The following is a 23,046-nucleotide window of genomic DNA, read 5'->3' on the forward strand; positions in this document are numbered from 1 at the left end:
CTTTATTTCAAGCAGCTCAACATAAGACTCAGTGTAGCACTTTGACTTAAACACGTAAATTGACTGGAAAGGCTCAGCAGGGTTGCTTATATTTTCATACTTTGCTTTTTAATCTATAATGCCTAATTCTCCCTGTCAAGCTGTTTGTTAATTGTTTTATGCAGTTCTTTGTCCCTAAAAATGCTCACAGTGCCCTCTGTCGAAGCTTAGAGAAATGGCAGGTATTGGATAAACTGCTGTAAAATCCTGTGGTCGTATTTAGCTTTGTACACTGGTTAAACTTTGATTTTTTTTTTGTAACTTTCCTATTTTGCCAAGGAGTAGATCTGAATGATATTACTGGTAAAATAATGAGTTCAATTTTTAATTGGTAATTAAAATTAATTCATTTGTGGTGGAAAGTAGATGCCAAAAGATTCAGTTTCTGACTCTTGATAATTAATAATTTAAACTTCCCTCTGTCTTTTGTGACATGTAATATTTAAAGACTGACATTTTGTCTCTGGCTATTATAATTGAAGGTTAATGCGTAGTCAGAATGCTTCCAGTAAAAAAAAAACAAAAACCACAAAGTTAAGATGCTCCCCCCCGCCCAAAACCCCAGTAGAACAACAGGCAAAAATTTGGAATCAAGAAATAACACAGCTTATTTTTAAGCATTGTTTCTACATGCCAAAAGTAAGTGAAGATAACTGAAATGTGTCTGCATGTCTCACTTTTGTAATCTGGTGCTAAAAGCGGTGGCCATCTGTGTGGTACTTCAAAATGCAGTCTGTTCCCAACTCAGTCATATGTTAAGTATGTAAAAAAAAGGCTTCAACATGTTAAGACTACCTTACTTCTCTGAAGATGTACCATACTTTCCTTCAGATAGCATATTCTTATAGTATCATCAAGATACTTCATACCGCATGACAAGAATTACTCAAGTGGACATGAATTAAAGATCTGTTCAAGTGAACTGTATTTAGTCACCATCCACCAATTATATAGCCTTTGGAAAGAAGTAATAGGAGACTAGGCTCTACATGTGCTGTAGAGGACGTGTCAAAGAGCTTAAAAATAAACAGAGAAGCATTACGTATTCTAACTGTAAAATAAGCAATAATTTGAAGCATGGAAGGAAAGTAGAATATTACACAGGAGTAAAAATAGTTCGTGTGATTGTGGTACATAACTGGAGGAGCAGTATACTTCTGTGGGCTCTCATGGTGCTGTTCCCGTGTACCTGATAAAATGCTCTATGCACCAATGTGTTTCTGCAAATAGCCTGTCCCTCTCCCTACACAGGAGGTGGCAGCCTCTCAGTAACTGTCATCCACCTAAGTGGCAAAGGAAGACATCCCTTTTGATAGTGTTGAAATAGCCCTGTCTCTGTGTCTGAAACTATATTATCTCAAGAGCTGTTCTACCTTCTATCTTGCCTTTGGAGTAAAAGCAAAGATAGGAGGTTCTTATTTTAAGTTCTACTGATGTATGTATTGCCCATGTTCTGTGCACTCTGACTGTATCCCTTACCCTTATCTGTCTCTATGCGTTATCTTGAGTGAGTTTATTGCTGTAATATAAAATAGCAGAAGGCATGGAAGAGGATTTCCTGGAAGTCAGCAGAAACATTAAACTAGCATTTCCATCAATAGAGTAGGGAAAGGGTACAGCCTTCATTTCAAGTTTTAATTATGTTTTATTGGAGAACTCTAAATACACTTTTTGCAAGGGCAGAGTTAAATTGTTTGGTTAGCTAGGCGAAATTTCCTGCTCAGTTAGGCACCTACAACTCACTTTAATCAGTGGAAACTGAACAGGTATCTAAGAGAAATTAACTGGCTGCTGTCTTCAGAGTAAAGTATTCTTTGTTAAACTGTGCCTTGAAATGGCAAAATTTTTATATGTGAGAGTGTAACAAGGCAGCAATTTTGTGTTAAACAGCTTAGTGGCAATTATGGCCCATTAACGAAGTAAATGTTATAACATTTTGTGATGTCTTTGGAGTGTTCTGCAGTTATGAATTCCTGTAAATGAAAGTGAATGTTTTCCACGAGGTGGGAAAGCTTTGCTTAATATTTAAAGATAGAATTAAAAGTTTCAAAGCTGCAGAAATGACATGTGATCTGACTAATTTTGATTGCTCAAAAGGATGTGCGTTGCACTTAGAAAGCTTTAAGAGACTGCATTGCTTGACTAATCAATATAGAGTGTCTTAACAGCCTTTACTTACTGCAGTGGGAATTGCAGGTCGTTAGAGTCTTAGCATATTTAAATATGCAAAACACTTAAACTTTTTTTCTCTCTAGGATCACTATCCTTGGAACGGGTGCAAAGTGGCTGGCTGTGCTAGAAGAGAAAAACTTAAAACCATGTAAGCTTCAAAAAGCTATTGAATACCTTCTGTCCTCCCTCCTACCTGTCCTCTGCAGGTTCCGTATCTTGTCACAGAGTCCTTTATGTAATTATTCTGGATTGTAGTGACAAATAGTTACAAACTCTTGTAAAAATTCTACCTTAACGTATTTTCTTGATTTCCTCCTTTTTAAGGCGAAACACACAATCTCCAAACACTTCACACTATACTGTCTACAGGATCACCACTCAAATCTCAAAGCTATGAGTATGTCTACAAACACATAAAAAGCAGTGTCCTCCTGGGATCCATTTCAGGTGATGCTTTTATGCTGTGTGCATCTTACTAATTCTGTTCATTGCCTGTGCATTTCCTTCTTGCTTGTTTGCTGCTGTATATTTGGGAAACTTAAGCCTTGGATCATCCAGGCTTGGATATAGCTAAACTGGAATTAATTGTCGTCTTAGCACAGAGATTTTCTGTGTAATTGTGTGCCATAATGAAGCCCGTACACTCAAAGGCTTTTAGGTGGAATGTCTCTGACATGGTGAATGTTTTGGGTTTTAGCTTTTTTTTTAAGTAGGATCATTTATTTTGACTGGCTGTCCTTAGGGGTAGCAGGGTGAGATCAAGGAAAGAGTCTATTAACCTACAGAACATACTGTTCTGCAAATAGCTGACTTTAGCAGAAAATACCTCTTGGAGAGGTTTTTCCATGTTCCCATTTCAGTTATTTTGTGCCAAGTAATTGGCACTGCAGACAGATTTTTTTATAAATTATATAATTAGAGAAATATCAAGCCCACATACTGTGCAGTTTGTTGTGAGGAGTGCTAGATGAGGTAACTTCTATTCACATAAGGTCCACCACAGAACTCTTCATTCTGCTCTGTAACGAGGACTGACTTTTTCAAAGGGCTTTTTAACTCAGTTTAGTTTGATTTTTTTTTTTTAAAGTCTGACTATTCTGCTGCTGAAATCACCTCTGACTCTGGTCTTAGTAAGAGTAATGCTGAATCTTGAATTTGCTACTATAGACATTAATAGTCTCAAATGCAAAGACTATTTTTAAGTAAAGCTAATGTGATTAATTTGTCTTATAATTTTACTTTGAAGTCCTAGAAAGACTATAAATATTCCAGTTAAGTAAGCATGTTGACAGTATCTGTTTTTAAAGTAACTGTCCATCCTATAGGCATGGCTCTCCTCTCCCCCTCTGCCCTATGCTAAGGAGAACAAGGTATAAAAGCTAGGTAAATATTGAGTGGAATAGCTTGACTGGTTACTTTAAACTAATGAAAACAAACAGGAAAACATTTCTAAATGATCTTAAATATCTAAATCTGTAAACTAGGGCCTATTTGTTTTCTCACTCTCACATAAACAGAAGCTTCCTTAAATGAGATTAAAGAAACTGTTGGAAGAAGCAAAGTTATGCCTTAAGCAATATTTCTGCATGAAGGGCATACACGTATAAAAAGACATGTACAGTAAGAAAAGAAAAACCTTCTTTTAATAAAAGTTACGTAACTTCCTAGATAATACTGTCTATTCTATGCTGCTTAATGTGGATCAGAAGCATTTGGCAGAGGTGGCAGTTTGCTGTTCTCAAGTTCTTACGTAGTTTTCAGTTTTGCTTTTTCCTGAAAGTACTGTGTATTCTAAATTGACTTCTTTTATTGTAGGTGGGACAGATATAATTTCGTGTTTCATGGGTCAGAATGTTACAATTCCAGTTTACAAAGGAGAAATTCAGGCCAGAAATCTTGGAATGGCTGTAGAAGCATGGAATGATGAAGGTAGCTATTATCCAAAATATATTATGCATGATTATGAAATATGGTAGTTACATGACCTTTAAGTATTATTCATTGGATGGGTAAAGAGTCAACTGTTAAATGCGTGATTTCACTTTGGAAACATGTTCTGCAAACCAGTGTCTGGATCCATCCGATCTGGATCATACAGGACTCTGGTGAAGATAATCAATGTGTGAAAAGGCCCTCCTTTTCTGTTACTCTGTGAAAGCCTATCAAGGCCAAATTCCAGCCTCTGGTGTGCATGCTAATTAGCTACGTTGCTGTGGATGCCAGGTTGGCTTCCACCCTGTGGTGTGACTCTCCTGAAGTTACTGGGATTAAGATAGGGATGAATTTAGGAATTGAACACAAGCTGTTAAGACCACCAGTCACAACTCCTCTCATATCTACATCAGCATCTGGCATGTAAGTAATAACTGTAGATGCTCTTTGCTTTGGTACTTTCTTGTTTACAGAAGGGAAATGCAGAAAATACCTCTTTCTTTGCAAACAGGAAAACCAGTTTGGGGTGAAAGTGGAGAGCTGGTTTGTACCAAGCCTATTCCCTGTCAGCCTACGCACTTCTGGAATGATGAGAATGGAAGCAAATACCGGAAGGCATATTTTTCAAAATTCCCAGGTATGTAATGAAGGGCTTTGGATATTGCTTAAACTGACCAAGGACACAGATTGTATTGCTGCTCTTGGGAAGGTACAGGTTTATTCTTGCCCAGTGATAGGCAGGTGCAGCTTTGAATCTAGACTTCCAGGGTGAGAACTCTATGGCATGTTACATAATATTTCACTCTCTGTTTTCTAGTGCTTTGTTTGGAATATGGATCCAAATCAATTTAATAAGTATTTCTGGAAAGCTCCAATCCCATTTTGCTCCTGCTCTCATTAGGCAGATATGACTGTAACAGCCTGATAATCTGTAGGGCAGACATAAACTGCTTGGCATGAGTGTGAAATGGAAGTGCTGAATAGGTCAGGGAGCAATCCTCCGTTAATGACTGCTACTGCACCTTTGCCAGACTGCTCCTACCTAGCTGGAGGAGTGAATCCTAAGGGATAAGTGCTGACCTGCTACCTCATTAGCATGAGGTTTAAGTATATGCTGCCTCAGACATGCATATTCTGCATTCATACAGTCTTCAGTGGTGGTAAGAATAAAGGAACAGGAACTGTGGGCCAGAGGCTTTCTTCCCAATAGTTGTGGAGGACTCTACTCATCCAGAGCTTTTGCCTATGTGGCACAGCGATGCTGAACCCCCTGCTGCCTACTGGGCAGGGTCTTTTATAGGAGCAGGACCTCAAGTGCTTCTTTTTGGAGACAGAAGCTTTTTTATATATAGCAGCAATACAGAGTGGATTCACAAGAGAAGTCAGGACGTGCAGTAGGAAATAATCATATAGGAAAATTAAGTGAATGTGGAAGTTGCAGTCTGCATGTAAGCCTGACAACAGTAAATGGGGGAAAAAAAAATAAATCTGTGTGACAGTTGTTAGACTGAAATCACTGTAGTCCAGAGGTTCTGTCTGAAACCCCTTTTCTGTCTTTCCTTGTAAATGGGCTTAAGGTTGTAACGGTTAAGTTAGAAAATGATGTTATGTGCACATGCAAGTAATTGAGGTTTGTTTCTTTCTTTAGAAAAATTTGAGTGGAATTGGCTTGTATTTCTGTTTGTGGCAGGCTGCTGTAGTGGTATCAGTCTTTAAAATAATACAAAAGTTATTCCAGCTCTGAAAAGTCAAATTTGATTTTACATTAACACAAATCAAGAACATTAAGCACATAAGCTCCCTTGGGAATTGTTGAGACCTATTGTGCAAGCTCAGAAAGCTTCTTGCACAGAATTATATGACACAAAAGAAGTGGATCAAGAAAGACTGGTGGGAATATTGTTACCTTTGTGGAAGATTCTTCCAGTTTCCTCAAAATTGGTGTTCAGAGCAGCTATTCATCTGTTTTCTAAAGGATGCTGTATAGTCATGCAAACAAGCAATCGGAAGATAACCTAGGGTTTGATCCTAATGTGTGAGCTATTCTTGTGTGTGCTAGCTCTTTGTAGTAAATGCAATGTGGATTGTTTGCATAGTTAAATACTGCTACATTTGCTGTGGGTAGTTCTCAAAGTATATCTGATATGTTATATTTTTGTATTTTACTAAGTTAATGTGAGTGGAATTACACAAGTGTCTGCTGTGACTAGATGAATAAGAAATCAGCTGCTTAACCCCTGTCATTCTCTAATAGGTGTTTGGGCCCATGGTGATTACTGTAAAATTAATCCCAAGACAGGAGGAATTGTCATGCTGGGTCGCAGGTATAGTATTTTGGTGAAAGCGTTCTGAGTAAACAAGTGTTAAAATTTGCAAACTTCACCTTAGAGCATAATGTACATGATTCTCCATCATGCCTGTTAGCTTTATACTTGTTTTGTGAAATCCAGTATTGTGGATTTCAACCCTTAAATTAAGCAGAGCAGCTGGATTAGAGGGAGGGGAGCCCATTTCAAAGTTCTACTCCACATTTGTATGTGTGAACGCAAGACAGTATTGGACTTGGTTTTGTGTTCCGTGGTTTATAATGATCATCTATGAGAGTTTGAGAGTGTAGCTCATTCAAGGTGGTGAATCAGGAAACTTGTCTTCTGGTCTTGGCTTTGCCGTTGACTTGCTTTACAGTAAAACTTAATTATAGAAGGTCAGGTTTTAAGTTGCGCTTTTGTTAGCGATCATAGACATACAAGATCACAATTGTGGCTAAATTTTCTGCTTGCATTTAAAAGTTGCTGTTTGAAACAGTTGAGTGAATGCCTTGAAGCTGTGTCTGGCATTGTCACAAATAGACCTACTCAACAGACATATGGTGTGAGGCTGCTATACATGAAACACAAGTTCCAGCTATAAGAGACTGGAAAGTAATGATAGGCAATTGCAACATGATGGACTACTACAAAGATTCTTGGTCTGTTTTGTCCTCAGTGGTATTTGTGGGTATTTGTAGGCTACTGGAAAGGGGAGGGACTAGGAAAGGTGAATGAATACTGTTGAGGTTCTCTGTACAGCTTCATTCTAATGAACTAAATGCCTTTTTGAGTCAAATTCTTTTAAAATTCTGTTTCTAATGTGGCTGCATATTCACTGCAGGAAATATAGAGAGACTTTGTTAATTGCATCAATTTTTCTCTTTCCATCAAACTCTAATCACATTTTAATGCTTCTTTGTTTTGTGTTTGTGTGGTTTTCAGTGATGGTACATTAAATCCAAATGGAGTAAGATTTGGAAGTTCTGAAATCTATAACATAGGTATGAAATTAACTTTCCACCTCTTTCAGCTATGACATTATTGCCTTAAATCTGAAATGTAAGCATTATAAAGGTGTTTGGAAGGATTAAGTAATAAAAAACTTGCCATTTTTCCAATGAAAGACAGTACAGAACATATTAGCATTAACAGTAAAATTCCGTTTTGTAGACTTGAAATTGGTTGCTTTCCTGAAGTATCTGTAGGGCTGGAGATGACTAGTTGAGATGTGTTTTCCATAAGATGTTGCTTTCATATAATAAGGCCTTACAGACTAATTATATCATGCAGATTTACAAGAGAAGACCGAATTCTGAGGCTTTTCTTTTTTTCCTCCAAGACAAGCTCTTTTTATTGTATCTTTCCTGATAATTAGAAGATCTTGAGCTTGTGCTTTATATTTCAAAGAAGGTTTATTTTGTGAAAAGTGGTGAAACTGTGTGCCTGCAAAGGTGCTTATCCGAGACTTAAGGACCTGTTGCCTCTCCTTGTTCTTGTGTGATCAGGCATGTTAGTATTCTGTCTATGCAGCAATGGGGATTGTGAGGAAAGCCAAAGAAAATGGCTTAGTGTAAAAGCTTGTTACCTGTCCCAAAAGTTATAGCAAAATTTTTTTTGTCCTGGACCTAAATATGTATGGTCCTTAAACCTGGATTTTCACCTGAGCAGGAGCTAAAATTTCAGACCACCTGGGGGGAAGCTCATTGTAAAATAACCTAGCCAGGACATCTGTTTCGCCTTTGCAGCTCTAGGGGAGGTGATCTTTCTTTTGGTGCAACCACAAAAAATGTGCATCCAGAATAATATACAAATAAAAGTGCTAATAAGGACTCTTCCTTTATTTTCAGTTGAAGCCTTTGAGGAGGTTTCCGATAGTCTCTGTGTCCCTCAGTACAACAAAGATGGGGAGGAGAGGGTGATACTCTTCCTGAAGATGGCATTAAACCATGCGTTCAGTGAGGATCTGGTGAAAAGAATTCGAGATGCAATACGTATAGCACTTTCTGCCAGGCATGTTCCAAGCCTCATTCTAGAAACCAAAGGCATTCCGGTATGTCATGAAAAATGCTGCCTTCTTTTTTTCTTTGTCACCTTGAGTAGTAATTAGGGAGCAGTTGTCATTGCTCTTCAAACCCACATGCGTGGAAGTTTTAGCATCTCAAAAGTGTATTCGAGCTTTATAAATAGTTTGTCTATGTTGCCTAGCAACACCATTTCATCTCCTTTTCAGCTAAGCATGTTTTTGTTTTTTAACAATACCTAAAAATGCCCATTCTCAGTTTATAAATGTGTTGCGTTTTCTCGGTAATATATACTTAAGCCTTTTAAAGGAAAATATTAAAAAGGTAATTTAACTTTAGCTTTTCTGGCTTCCCATAAGCTTATTTTGGTTTTGTTTTCTGGTTTCGAGTGACATTCTTATGAAAGCTGAGAGCACTGAGCAAATTTACAAAATCATTTTGTAAACCATTTCACTTTTACATCTGTTTAGCCACTTAAATGTAGCTCTATCACTGTCTTAACTGTAACAGTAACTAAAATAAAATCTTTGTGCTTATGAAAGAGGAGCGGAGATAAATTTGTATAGCTAAAGGTTCTGCACACTCAGTCTTCTGGAGTTGTGTTACTCTACAGTGCTCTTCCTTGCTGCATGAACTCTTTAGTTGCACTGCCTGTTTTTTATAGTCCTCTCTGCTAGAGTCCTCAACAGCTCTATGAGCTGCAGAATGGGAGTGCAGAGTGTAGTTCTCAAGCCCACTTGCACATAGACTTGAGTGTGCCTAGAGGAAAGATTTGAGACTTCAGACCAATCATTTGCTATTCTGATGCCCATTTACTGCCAGTGTATGTTTCTATGTGAAAGTGGTCTAGAGTTCAGGACTGCCAGCTTCCATAGTGCACACAGCAATCTGGTTCTGATCTGTTGAGTTACTTCTGTTTCAGGCCACTGTTGGCAAATAATACTTAGCTCAAAATGTTGTCTTTGCATAAGTAAAATCCCCTGCACCTGTTAAATCATGAAGTCTAGATTTTCTGGGCTGCAACTTAGCTTCTGCATGAAGTGTTGAACTTGTAAACCATGTAAATCACCTCAATGTGCAGCACGAATTTGATGGCAGTGAGGTGTTTGTGATGGGCTGCCCCTCAGGAAAGCCTGCTTAGATCATTAATTAGTTCGTGCTTCGACTGAATTTACAATTGAGTGAATTTTAATTACCTTTCAGGTAAATATGCCAGTGGTAAAGTGATCAAAGCTGTCTCCCATCTTTCTCTGAAAGTTTTGCTTGGAAGGGAAACCTCTTTATGTTACTTTTAGAGATGTATTTGAATCCTCATCTGAAAATACAGTCTAATCCCGACTGTATACTGACACTGTATACTGGTAGAAATAGTGTAGCTGCGTTGAAGTGATTGTGACTTTAGTAATACAAAGCATGGTTTTTAATGAGATATCCAGGTGTTAAAAAACACTGCAAACTCTTAATGTGAATCTTTGTAGTCCTGTCCTGACCAGATAAGCATTTTGGTCATCATCCACAAGATGTTTAAACAAATTTGCTTTGCTGAACAGTCTGTCTGATCTTTTTTAAAGGGGGCAGTTGCCTTGCAGGCCACTGAAGTGTTCTGGTTCTGAGCACTTGTGAAAATTAGGTTGCTAATCATTGAGGAGGAGGAGTGGTTGATTAAGGTGGTTCAGGAGGGTAGGATTGCACATGACTTCAGTAGTTTTAATAAGGAAAAATTTGATTTAGTATCAAGATCAATATTGCAAGAGTGTATTGAGTTGAGAGGATTATTTAGCCTGGCTCTGAGAGATCTCTAATGAAAAATTGTGGTGCCCCAGAGTTCAGGAGTTTCAGTGGCTTTGGAGGCTGGGAACAACCTGGCTTCTTCAATCAGCAGATTCAGTAGTAAAGCAAGTGGTGCAGTTTCTGTTCCTGGAGCAGATGGATGAGACTAAGGAGGTATTTTGAGGTCAGCTTTTCGAAGTTGCCATCCTCCAAAACTTCTCAGTGGTACCAGCCCAAGGAAGGTGGTGTTTGAAGCCTTGGAGCCTATAAAAGCAGAGATCATCTAAAATGGGTCCTGACAGTTCCTGTTAACATTGGAGTAGTTCTTCCTTACCATACTTTACTAGTCAGAAATTACAGTGGTCTCATCCCAGTAAGAGAAGAATTAGGGTTTTATTTCTGAATGTCCTTACTTTTAGAGTAACACAATGTAATAGAATTTGTGTGATTCATAAGTGGAGGTGAAGCCTCTGTTTGTTATGGTTTGTTTTGAAACATTAAAATGTAGAGGACCATTTAAGCTCAGTGTTTCACTTTATCCTATTAGAAAAAGACTGTCCATTTAAGATATGTAAGTCATGGTTTTCTTGTCCCAAAGCCCAATGGAGGTGGGCTTTGTTTTTTGAGCCCACCCTTAGAAAATTAAGAGTTGTTTGAAAATTGGATGTGTCAGAACAGTAAACATTAAAGATTTTTAGTGTTTATACTATGATTCTGATCTTGTTTCATTGGTTTAAGCTGGAGCTTGATCGGGTTCTCACAGTATTACCAAATAGGAGTAATAAACTAAAATCACATATAAACCCTTCTTTGAATTCCACTTACTTTTCAAGTGATTTTCAGAAGAATGGTTCTGGTGCCTTGAGTGTAACAGAGAAGGGAAGATATTGTGCTAAATTTTGATTGAGTTCTGGGATTGATAGGGGGTTTAATGAATATTTCTGTAAAGATACTACAATGAAAAGTGTAATTTTATCATTGCTGGTTTTGTTTTTCAGTATACAGTAAATGGGAAAAAAGTGGAAGTAGCTGTGAAGCAAATAATTGCAGGGAAAGAAGTTGAGCAGCGGGGAGCTTTCTCAAACCCAGAGACTTTGGACCTGTACCAAAATATTCCCGAGCTTCAGAACTTCTGAAGTCACTTGTTTGGTTTTTTGGGTTTTTTTTGCATATGTCTTTGTTCTGTGTTTGTTTTGTATATACCAATACTGTATGTAAAGAAAAAGCTCTATTTAATACCAGTGGTTCTTTTAAAAGAAAAAATATTTCATTAAGTGCATTATGAAAGGCTTGGGTAAAGCTTAGCTCCCTTTTATTGGTTAAATATGCCATGTATCTTGGAGTTTTTTCCAGCCTGGAAGGAGGAACCTGCCTGTTTTGTTTTTTATATATATTGAGTGCATCTTTTCTTGTTAGATATACATCAACAGCCCATCAAATGGGTGCACCAATAGTGTAAGTTACAGTTGCAAGTAGAATATTTCTTTCATAGAATGTTCGCTTTCTTTTTTTAACTAGATTTTTAGCAACATTTTTTTCAGTCCATGTGTTTGTCACCTGTAAAGAATATACAGTGATTTTAACTACTTGACTGCGAAACATGAAGGTGTTCCTTATATAGGGTGCATTTAAATGTTTTTATAAAGCCAAATCATAATGCACTAAACCCATTTGACTTGACTCAGAATAATTTCAGTCTTGAAATATCTCATGGTACCCTTGAAGGTAATTGCTGCTTCATTTTGTGATGTAACCTTCCTATTGTTTTAAGCTTTTAGTTGATAGACTTCTGGGGGTTCAGAAGATGAGGGAGCAATCACCTCCTTGTTATTCCTGGGGTAACTCCAGGTTATTTCCATGGAATTTACTGTCATTACTCTGGATTAACATCATTGCAGTTGAAGACAGCATTTTGCTTCCTTGTTTTGAAGTTCTTTATTGGCTATAAGGCAAGAATACCGTGTTATGTTAACTGAAGAATTCCAGTGTGTTCATTTATCAAAAGCTGTTGGGTTTTGTAACTTTTTTTTTACTAAATGTCATGTTGAAAGTGAAAGACTAAAATGTTTTCTAGCTCTGTATCCTTCCAGTTCATAAAGGGAAAAATACTGTAATGAGCATACTAAAACAGTAAAATGGAAGCACTAGAACATTGTTTTGTTTTTCATAAAATACAGTTGCAGTAGTTGTACCGAACCTCTGGCATTCAGTATCTCCTGCACTATTTGAATTTTGTGGATTAAATATTTAATGCATTAAAATCATGGATGTACTTAAAATTGTGTTGAATGCATTCAGCATTGATAAAGTTAATTAAAAGAAAATTATTCTTTATATATATTATATATTACATCTGTTTCAACTTTCACTCAGTTACTGTCTTATTTTTATTTTCCTTTCAATTGGGTGTCATGGAATCATTTTTAGCTTAATTTGTTAGTGATTCTAATGGTTTTAATCCAAATATCCCCCCCCCAAATTATTGTTGTCTGAAAGTTTTATCCTGTTTTCTTATGCAGAGCCCAGGACAAGTAAAACATTGCTGCTGGTTATGTATGCATGGTTGTCTCATTGAGGAGGTCACAGGTGAACAGGAGTGGAAGAAAGTATGCTGGAAATGTGCCTTGTGTCAGTACAGTACGAAGCTGTAGGTTGTGATATGTTAATGTTGCTAAAAGGGATACATCTGCACACTGAAAGGTGCATACTCCATTACTTAGGGCAAAATCTAGATGCTCATTTTTAGCTGCAGCTAGTAAGTTTATTGTATATTTCTTCCACCCTGTGATAGATCTCAGCTCACTAGCTGCAGTAAGCTGAAGGCTGTTGCAGAATGTGCCAAATATTGCTGCTAATAATTCAGTAAGAGTGAAACTGCCTATAAATGCAGCTGAGGAGTAGCCCCTCTCAGGTGGTCTATGACTGAATCAAAAGAACACAGTCATTGTGGACACCAGCTCCACATTCACTACAGGATGCAGAAATGCCTCATTAGCAAATGAGGCTTTAAATTAGCTGGTCTCCATTTGACTTTCTGAACTGTACCAAGTCAGACAATATACCATGCTGGCATGATAAATGTGATAATATAAATACCAAGCACCCATTAGAAAAGTATAAAAATGAGCTATCCAGCTGCCAATAACCTATGATTAAAAGTACTTTTAAATTCCTTTCCCCTCTGGCATGCTATATATAAATTTTACATTAACTGTGACTTTGTATTCATTAAAACTTCATTATATTGTTCTTTAATTCATGCAAAATGTCTGGAGTTTACAAAGCCCACAGATCCTTATTAATAAGTAATTTTGGGATATTTCATTAATTAAAGATAGTTTAGAAGCACAGATACATTAAGAACATATACAGTGCCTAGAGGCTGCTTTTTTTAATCCATTATCCTGCTGGAAACACTGCAGAAAGTTTTGTTAACGGATATAATTTGATCTCTTGCAAATGTCAGATGTTGCAAAGCTTTTCCCAGGCTGTACTTACAAACAAAAAAAGATACATTTATGTATTGATCTATGTACTGAAAATGATGTTACAGCCATAAAGCCTTGATGGGTGGTGCAAACTGTACTGTGCAGACAAATGACCTTTCTGTGCCTCGCCTGGTTTCAAGAGTGAGTTTCAGAAGTGCTGGATGCTGACAGCTCATGGAAATCCAAGTGGGTACTTGGATTAAGCTGTGAAGTGACTTGCACTTGAGGCTGTGGCAGAGCTGGGAACGCTGTCCAGACTGCCTGAGTGCAGCTCCTCCTATTTCAAATCTCCTCCAAACATCCAACTTGCATTTATCTTTGCTTACCTTTAGTGTGACCCATTTCTTTGGATACTGCCATGGAGCTGTGAACATGGGTGTGCTCCTTTCAGTTGGGGATAGTTCAAAATATCACTGGCATGGAAGCTGGGAGCTCAGGTCATCACGGTTTGAAAGCAAAAGCAGAGAACGTAATTTTCCTTCTGCTTCCCATCCCAGGTTGTAAACTAGCTGTGTTCTTCCCAGGGCTTGGGCGTAGGGTAATTGCAGTTAAGTGCGGTTTCAAGGGGGTCCATGCAAACTGGTGGCACCCAGATGCGTGGCTACGATGATAAGGTCTGGCGTGGAAGTGCAGCTTCTGATACCATAGCATCAGCAACGAGAACTCCTGTGAGTACTGCGGCTCTGGGATGCTCCTAAGGTGTAAGCTGGGTAACCCTTGCAGAATGTGTCTGAGCCGATGGACTGATGACCTACCTCAGGTGTTCTCATCCAGAAAGACTTGATGCCTTAGAGCTGTTGGTGTGTAACTAGTTGTACCTTGAATGCGTAGCCCCCTTAATTTTTTGTTGCCTGTTTATAATTTGGGGTTCACAGTGTTTTGCCTGGAAAGTTACATGTGCGGATTTTAGTGGCATGTGTGGCATGCAAATAGACCTAGTTCTGGAAATTGCTTTAAGCTCTGACACCGGTGTTCAACAGCAAGGAAATTCAGAGCAGAGGTACTTCAGGCTAGGTGCTTTTCTCAGTCTTCTGCAAATTTGAGAGCGACTGTTGAATTACGTGATGGAATCAGCGCATTTGCCCTTGACTCATTGAGAGACATAGTTTTATCACTCCCCTTTTAGAAATGTGCTTTTGTCAGCTCCTGTTAGAGCAGGTACTTCCCCCTCCCACTACCTTATGATTTCAATTAATTTCCCTGGTTAGTGGTGGTTCTCAGAGAAATGAAATGAGCTGGTACACAACAGCCCAAGCAGGGCATAGCTGATGAAATTGTTTATTGTTATGTGCAAGAGAAATTGGTTGTGTGAATTACTTATTCAGTGATTTTAAAAACACAGGTAATTGCCTGATGGAATGCAACTTCCCTGGGGCCATTATTGTCTTTCAGTTTAATGCATACATATTTAAAAGGATATCATTTACAAGGCAGAGTAGTCAGTCACACAGGTAAATAGGTGTTAAAATAATATTTAAAATGCATTAGTAAGGAGTACTAGTGTACCAGTTTGTTCTTGAGACAAAACTGTAGGGTTTTGGTTTGGGGGAAAACGGTGTCTATAGGGAATGCTTTGGCAGGGAGATGGTGTCCAAGTGAACCTTTGTGGAAGATGTTTGGGAATGATCTTCGCCATGTCACATCCCTGGATGCAAGTGCTGCCATATTCCTTGTGTTGGTAAGTGCAGCTCCAGCTGGTGCGCACCAGGGCTTTGGTGTGGCTAAATATCAAGACTGAGTCACTAAATATCTCCTTAGATGATGTGTGAATCTTGGGTGCTCAACAGGCTGTTGAGGGAGGAGAAGGTTGGTGGATAGCGAGCACTTCTGCGAACGTGAGAGACCTTTGCTGGAGAAGGCTGGTGGTGGAACACATGGCAGAAGCGGCATGAAATCAGGCTCTTACATTCTGTGATTTGTCTCCTTGGTGCTCAGAGGTACAAGAGCTTGGGTGAGGTGGGAAAGAGATATTTGTCAATTAATGTATTTGAAATCGCCTGATGTGCTCATACCTGGGTCAGAGCGTGGAACAGACATTGACTTGGAAGAAGTGTTGTTTTGAATAACACTTCATTTCTCTGTTTCTGCACTTTTCTTCTAGTGGGTCACTTTATTGAGCACTTAACCTCTGTCCACCTTTGAGACTCTGATCAGAGATGTTTCAGTACACATGAAGGCTTTGGTCTTCCTGCAGGTGATCTTTGGAGCTCTGCACTGAGCAATTTCTTCACTTAGATTTTTTTTTTTAGCTCATTACTGGTTTCCTGAGGTGTCTGTGTCTACTGGCTGGATCTTCTGTCCTACAGAGCTGAGATGATAAATCAAAAAATGCTTGGTTTGTCTTTCTCCCTTTCTGAGGAGCATATTTCTAGCTCTTAAATAATCAGGTCTTAAACAGCAACAAGATGCAACTTAATTTTCTTCTGCATCTTTTGTAGAAAGAGGAAGCTACATGTCATACATTGTATTCTTCCAGAAACAAAATCAGGGTACGAATTGCTGTGAAGCATGGCCACAGTCCAGTATGGCAGCCTCAGAGCTGATGAGAGCACACATATTTTCCTTGCTGGGAATTAGGGGCCTTTTTAGATTCAAATAGTGAGATAATCAACATCAGTTTGAGCATCTTGCTCTACATGATCTGTGTGCAAAGTGGGAGTGACTATGTTATGCAAAGGAGAGGGAAGCAGTCTCTGAAATGCTATTAGTGAGTCAAAGAGTGTCTCGGAACAATTTCAGTTGCAGAACAATAAGATGTCCCAAAGTATTAATGTAGCAGGCTGCAGCTGTCCACACAATTCCTCATCATTGCTTCTCATGGCCAGAGAAATTCTTCCAAACCACCGGTTGGAGATGAACTTAAGTGATAAAACAGTGTTGGGGGGGGGGGGAAATCCTTGGCATGCCATTGTTTAATGGGGTTATATAGCACATTAGTGAAAGCTTAATTGGACCTTGTACTTCTTAATTAGAAGACCTTAACAAATTCTCATCTTACTACTTTTGACAAGTGGTTTTGCAAAGTTCAAGAGGCTTATCAGCATTCAGCCTGAGATTCCAGCTGAAAGAATAATGTCCCTTGGAAAAAAAACATCATCTCCAGGTTCGTTGATTAGTTTACAATAGTATATTAAAGTATACATGTAGAGGTTCACATCACTAATGAGGAGTCTGCTCAAAAAAAAAAAAAATTCCCTTTTTCAGTTTTGTTCCTTTAAATCACTACAGAAGAGGGAAGTTAAGAATTGGTTGTTGCAGGGTAACAGTCCCACTGGTGGGTATATTCCTGTGTGTTTTCTGTTTTAGTTTTACAAAGAGATTGTTTTTAACACTTCTAGCTTATTGATCTACAGCCTGTGTTTTTGCCAAGGAATAGGAGAGTATTTCTTCTCATTGTATGGTTTGCATTGGCTTTGTTATATTACATTGTTCTCCAAAGCCCCGGATGCGGTATTACGGAAAGTGGCTCAAACACCACCCTTTGAAGGAGGGCTCTGTTTTATAAGAGCAAGCTCTAAGCTGGGCACTAAGAGCTGGTCAAGAGGAGAGCTGAAATCAGTAGCAATGTGAAGGTTTGAGAGTGGATGCATGGGGATGTGTATGTCTGGGGCAGAAGAAAGCGAAGCTGGAGGAGGTCACGGCGATGCTCCTCACTCTGCAGTCCTTGGATGCTGTGATGTTTGGGAGCCTGTAGCTGAATGCCCATTCCTAGGAGATGCCTGTTCAGTTTGGCTTTGGTACTTTGAAAAGTACGTTTTGGAAACTATATGCAAAACCTAGTCTTAAGTGAGATAGCGATAAATTCTTCTTTAATGGGGACAAGAGCTGTAGGGTTGTGTTCAAACAGCCTAATTTTAATTAAGCCCCAGCTTAGGATGACGGGCTTTTTCCCTTTCTAAAAATCAGAGTTTATTTCAGGCTCTTCTCTCTAGAGCAGCCAGAGGAGGAGAGTCCCAGTCTGTTCATAATGCTGTTACCTCTCATGATCTCTGCCTGTGCCTGCAGCATCTGTTGTTGCCCAGGAAAAGGTGTTTTTTAGGAGCTCACTGACATGTGAGGTTGTGTTTCCTTCCTTTGCAGTGGATTTTAAACTGATGGGACTTACCTGGTGCAGCTGGTCCTGTGGGCACCTGGATGACGGGACTGGGACAGGCACAGACTGTGGCAGTTCAAGTGGGTGGCTACACTCCTGAGCACTCAATTGTAATTAACTTCTCTGGCAGCATGTTTATTTCCCTTTAAACCAGATGTATTTCTCTTCAGCTTATATTAGCTATGAAGAGGTTAAAGCTAAACTGAAATAAATTGCCTGAAGAAAACTATGAGAATTTGTGCTAGTTTAACTAACTTGGTTTAAAAGGTGAGCTGAGTTTAAACAGGTGTGACTTCTAAGCCTTGATGGGGCCTAAGAAGGTGGCCTTGAGTGTGCAAACATGATACTCAACTGAGAATTTTAATTTGCCTAGTTCTCATGTATAATAAAATATGCTAGATACATGACACTTCATGAATTAATGCAAGAGTATAATGCTTGAAGAGAGATTCTTGTACAGGATTTGTCCTTATAATGCAAATGCCAAGCAAGGCTTTAAATGGACCTGGCTATTTGGAATCATGGAGCCTATTTCACGCTTCACTTCAGGGTTTGCTCCTGTTTCCTGAACCATTTTATTACTAGAGGGTGTGAGCGTGCGGGGGCGGGGGGAATTAGGAAGGAAATGCCCAGAGCAGCACAAGCCTATATAAACCCCTGCACGTGTGTGTGAGCTTTTAGCACATGGGGGGCCCTCATCGTTGTTACCAAGTGATGAAGTAGTTGGGAGGAGGCAGTGAGAGAGATCAGCCTGTCAGCCTGCTGTCCTCAGTACAAGTGTTGGTGAAAGGCATTATTAAATTCCTCTGGTGGATGGCTGGGGCTGTCGGGGTAGGGGAGAAAAAGCCCCGATTGCTTTTGCCCAGGCGCTTTGCCTAACAGGGAAAGCACGCAGAGGGATCTCTCTTTAATTTCAAGCAATGGGCAAAAAATACAGGTATTGCCAGGGCTGGTGCAATGAGAATAATCCACGTCCGTAACCCGTGGGGGTATGTATGCTGCTGGGTGGCAGCCCTGTGGCTGTTGGGGTTCGGAGGCAGAGCATGGCTGTCCTGCCCAGGGTGAGGGACGATGCTCTGGGTGCCACAGGGAGAGCTCGCCTCATCCCCCCTCCAGGTGACTCTGCTGGTTGCTCTGTCTCTGTGCCGTGGCTGTACACGGAGGCTGACGATATGTGCGTCCTTCCTCCACCTGGTTTGGGTAAGGTAGTACTGTCTCGGAGGCACCAGCTGTCTCCTCCTGTGTGTCTGTGCAGCGCGGGGCCTCCCCAGGTTTCCAGGTGCCAGCATAAGGAAGAGATGGCAAGTTCACAGGTGATGCAGCAGCAATAAACTCTGCATCTCTACGGAGAGGGATGCGGGGCGGGGGGTGGCTGTGGCACTCTGCGCCTTCGCCCTGCCTGTGCTGGACTGGACCGGACCCCGCTCCGAGCAGCGCAAGCCAAAGGCAGGGCAGCCCTGGCCCCAGTGTGTTTGTGCCAGCAGTTCCAGGATGGCAGATGAAAAGACACCTGCAGAAAAAAACCCAAAACAAGGCTGATGGTAAGGTGATGAAACATGGAGAGTGCCAAAGACAGCTTACAAACCTGCGCTGATACCAGGATGTTATCACTCCCCTGGTGAAACCTGTAATTAGATTGAGAAGATGACAGCTGGTTCTGATGGCATAAAAATATTGAGACATGGCTGCAAACCCAGAGATTTTTCTCCTAATGCAGCTGGAATTAAAACTGGGGAGGGGGGAATAGAGATTTCAATAGCTCATAAAAATAAAACTCTATTTTTCCTGAATCAGTTTATTACCTTAATCTTTGGGAAAGTAAAGTAAAGTAGCTGTGTTAATGGGAAGCAGAAAGTTATTGTCACCAGGGCTCTGGGTTGGGGTTACAGTGGTTACAGACAGCGAGTGTGATCAGTGTCACACCGTTTAATTTCTCTGGTGATGATTCTTCTTGTCTCCCTCACTTTGGTTATCTGGACCGCATGTGCTTCATCCCTGCCCTGTGCATTTATGGTGCTTGGCACCATGGGCTCCTGCTGAGAACTGGTACTTGATTTCAGAGTGCAAGAAGTACTGGAAACCTCTAGACATCTAAGAAAAGGTTGAACACGTTTCCACCCTAGCTTAAGAGTTTCTGCCTTTATTCCCTGATGCAAAGCCTCGGCTCCTGCTGAGTTCTATATGAAATAATTACATTCATGTACAAACTGGAGGAAAAGAAGTTTTTGAGCTGCGTGGAGTCTGATGTGACAATTCTATTAGGTTTCAGTGGGTACCTGCTTGACCCTGTAAATTGAAACTCTGAAAGGTCACTCTCTGTGTCTTATCATGGTATTTAATTTTCTGTGCTTCAGCAGCAGGGGGTGAAAGGAAGCTGGAATGGGTTTATTCAAATCTATGGAGGAATTGAATGCGACGAAAATAACTCTATTTTTAAAAAATGGCTCTAATCACACAGAGAGCATTGCTCTTTCTGTTCTTCCCCATTTCTGCCTCCCTGGTTCCTGAACTGGAAAGGCAGGTTTGTGTGTTGACATGACAGATCAGCTTGTCGGGTTTTTGTGAACTCCTCTGTTGGCACCACATGCTTGTTTTTCACTTTTAGCATTATAAACCTGTCCTTAATAGAGGCTTTGATTTGTATTGTAAAGATGGAGTTGGGGACAGCTATAACACAATGTCCAACTCTGAGCTGCCTCACTAACAGGCTAATTCTGGAATTTAGGATCACTGTTAAATGCCATGTATGTACGTTAAAGGCATTAATGTAATTAATAATTAAGAAAATGCCAGGTTGACATAATTTGGGAATAGGTAATATGCCAAGAACTTAATCTCCTAGGAAGAAGCAGTTTGGTGGGAGAGAGTGGCATGATTTACTGACACCTCCTGTTCCCCCCACCCCAAACCTCCTGAACATTCATTATGCCTTAAATATTCTCACACTGAGTTTTTTCCAATGGTCTAATTATAAACTTCATTATAATTGTTCATTAGTTTTATTTTGTTCAATTAGCTTAACAAGTTGCCAAATGAAATACAAGACTGGCAATTAGCTTGATCTAATTGTAATGAGCCACTCAAATTGGGTCACCAAATATGTTCGTTTATAGCACTACTTTTTTTTCTTTTTTTTCCAATTGGTGAACAATAACATAAATATTCAGAGCATCTCCTGATCCAAGTAGTGGAAATTTCCCACTCATTTATTAAAGTAGAAACAAAAATCAATCGTTTTGCTCTTGGCTATTCAGAAATGCGCAGTCCAGGCACCTGGGTTGCCCTGGCTTAACAAGACACCATCGGCAGCCGAGCGGGGCCACTGGCCCCCGTCCAAGTCCTTGTCCTGTAGAATAAAACGTGCCACCTGAGCTGCCAGGAGGGAGGTTGGCTCCGGCCTAATGTCTGTTTATCTCCTCTGAATTCCAGAGAAATTTGGTTTTAAGACACCTTGCAAAAATACTTGAGCAGCACATCCTGCTGTGCTACCTCTGCCACGCAGGGAAAGAGCTGCTGGGCAGGTGACGAGAGCTGTTGAAACCAGGAGCAGCAGTCCTTGCTGCGATGGGCCGTTCTTAAATTTTTATCAGATATCGACTGCAGAGGGAAGTGCCTCATCAGCTGAGCTCTTCTGGTCTTAGAATGACCCCTCCTGAGGCGCTAGCTCAGTAAGGTTAGACCCATAGGTGAGGCCAGCGTGGTGTTAGTCCAGAGAGGCTCCTGGGGAAAAGTCCTTGCAAAAAGGATTTCAAGTCCCAGTTTCTGTGGGGTTTGCAGCAACAACCCACGTTATACAATCATAGAGTGGTTTGGGGTGGAAGGGACGTTGAAAGATCATCTAGATCCAATCTGGCCAGTGCTCCAAGGGATAACCACAACGGTGCCATGCTCTGATGAAAGCTAAAAGGTAAAACTGTGCTACTGAAAGAGAGGAAAGCCCAGCAAGAGCTGAGCCATCCCCCTTGGGTGAAGGGTGGTGGGAGGCTTTGGGCAGCTGAAGACTTCAGTTTGGGCTGCTCCTGTAGAAGGACGGTTTTGGAGGCATTCAGCCCTGCAGAGCAGGGCTGCTTTTGCTGTGAAAAACTGACCTTTCTTTTTTTGCCTTACTTCCCTTTTGCCATGCAGCTCTTGGATCTGTTCCTGTTAAGTAGCTGCTTAGCAGAAGCTCTTGGCTCGTATGGTCCAGTGGATTTGCTGCAACCTCTCCCAGAAGCTAATACGGGCAGGAGGAATTATTTGGTCTGAAAATTCCTCCTGCACATCATGTGCATCACATCTAAATCAGAGGGATGAGCAGCACAGTTGTGGCTCCTTAGCGAACTTAAGTAGTGGCATTAACAGCACTCAGCCCTGGACTTTGATTTCTCTAGGATCTTGTCCTGCATCTGACCAATGAAAACATGATAAAATATTAAACCAGCCCAGAGACTACAACTACCTGTAAGTAATTCATAAAACACTGCTGTGACGGCAAGCGCAATGGGTTGATGAAGCTGTGCGCCAGCCCAAATCCGTACTTCTTCCCTGCAAAATGTTGTCTACCAAACCCATCCCTGACAGCCAGATGAGTTTAGTGATCTATTAATGCAATCTCTTAAAATTTCAGCCAGTGACCTTCTTTCATGTAGAAAGGGGGAGAGGAGTGACTTGTCCTATCGGAAAGACAAATCCCCCACCGCAGAGAGCGCACCCACAGTCACGTTTTGCTCCGCAAACCCGCTTTGATGCCGCGCTGTCTCTCGGCACTGTCTCTAATTAGCCGTGTTTGCCAGCTGGGACACGGACGGTGTCAGTGCTCAGCTCTCTGAGCGGGTTGAGATTAAAGACGCCAAAGGCACAGAACGGGAGAAAATTCACACCTCTGCCTTTCACGCCACAAGCAGCTACATCAGCTCTTCAAATATCATCCAAAGGCATTGTTCGGCTTAATGAACACACCTGCAGTTAACGTCTGCATCTGGGGCTGCTGCAGAAACGTGCTTTTACTTCAAGCGCATCCTGAGGGTGTTTTTCTCTCCATTCTCTATGCCCTGACCTGACCCCTTGCTTGCAGCTGGGAGAGCCTGAGGGGCTTTGCTGGTCTGAGGGATGCAGGGGCACCTCTGCTGTGCAATGGGATGGCCCCTGCCTGTATGGTAGAGGAGACACCGGGCACAAACGAACAAGTGCTGGGGCTGGGATGTGTCTGGGTTTGTGCCTTTGGGCCTTCCCCTGGTATCTGC

At 40.6% G+C, this 23,046-nt stretch overlaps 1 protein-coding gene across 1 annotated transcript in view; it reads left to right on the forward strand.

Annotated features, from left to right (window-relative positions):
• The window catches only part of AACS (acetoacetyl-CoA synthetase), a 43,906-nt gene extending 31,295 nt beyond the window's left edge, over positions 1-12,611 (forward strand). The window contains exons 11-18 of the mRNA XM_010582253.1: positions 2,295-2,359; positions 2,536-2,658; positions 4,027-4,140; positions 4,655-4,780; positions 6,398-6,467; positions 7,395-7,453; positions 8,300-8,502; positions 11,242-12,611. Coding sequence (XP_010580555.1) covers positions 2,295-2,359; positions 2,536-2,658; positions 4,027-4,140; positions 4,655-4,780; positions 6,398-6,467; positions 7,395-7,453; positions 8,300-8,502; positions 11,242-11,379 — 898 coding nt within the window. The 3' untranslated portion in view covers positions 11,380-12,611. The remainder of the gene's footprint in view (positions 1-2,294; positions 2,360-2,535; positions 2,659-4,026; positions 4,141-4,654; positions 4,781-6,397; positions 6,468-7,394; positions 7,454-8,299; positions 8,503-11,241) is intronic.
• The last annotated feature ends 10,435 nt before the right edge of the window (positions 12,612-23,046 follow it).

This window comes from Haliaeetus leucocephalus, unplaced genomic scaffold (genome assembly GCF_000737465.1).
Source record: "Haliaeetus leucocephalus isolate CR32 unplaced genomic scaffold, Haliaeetus_leucocephalus-4.0 Scaffold840, whole genome shotgun sequence".
NCBI classification, from domain to species: domain Eukaryota; kingdom Metazoa; phylum Chordata; class Aves; order Accipitriformes; family Accipitridae; genus Haliaeetus; species Haliaeetus leucocephalus.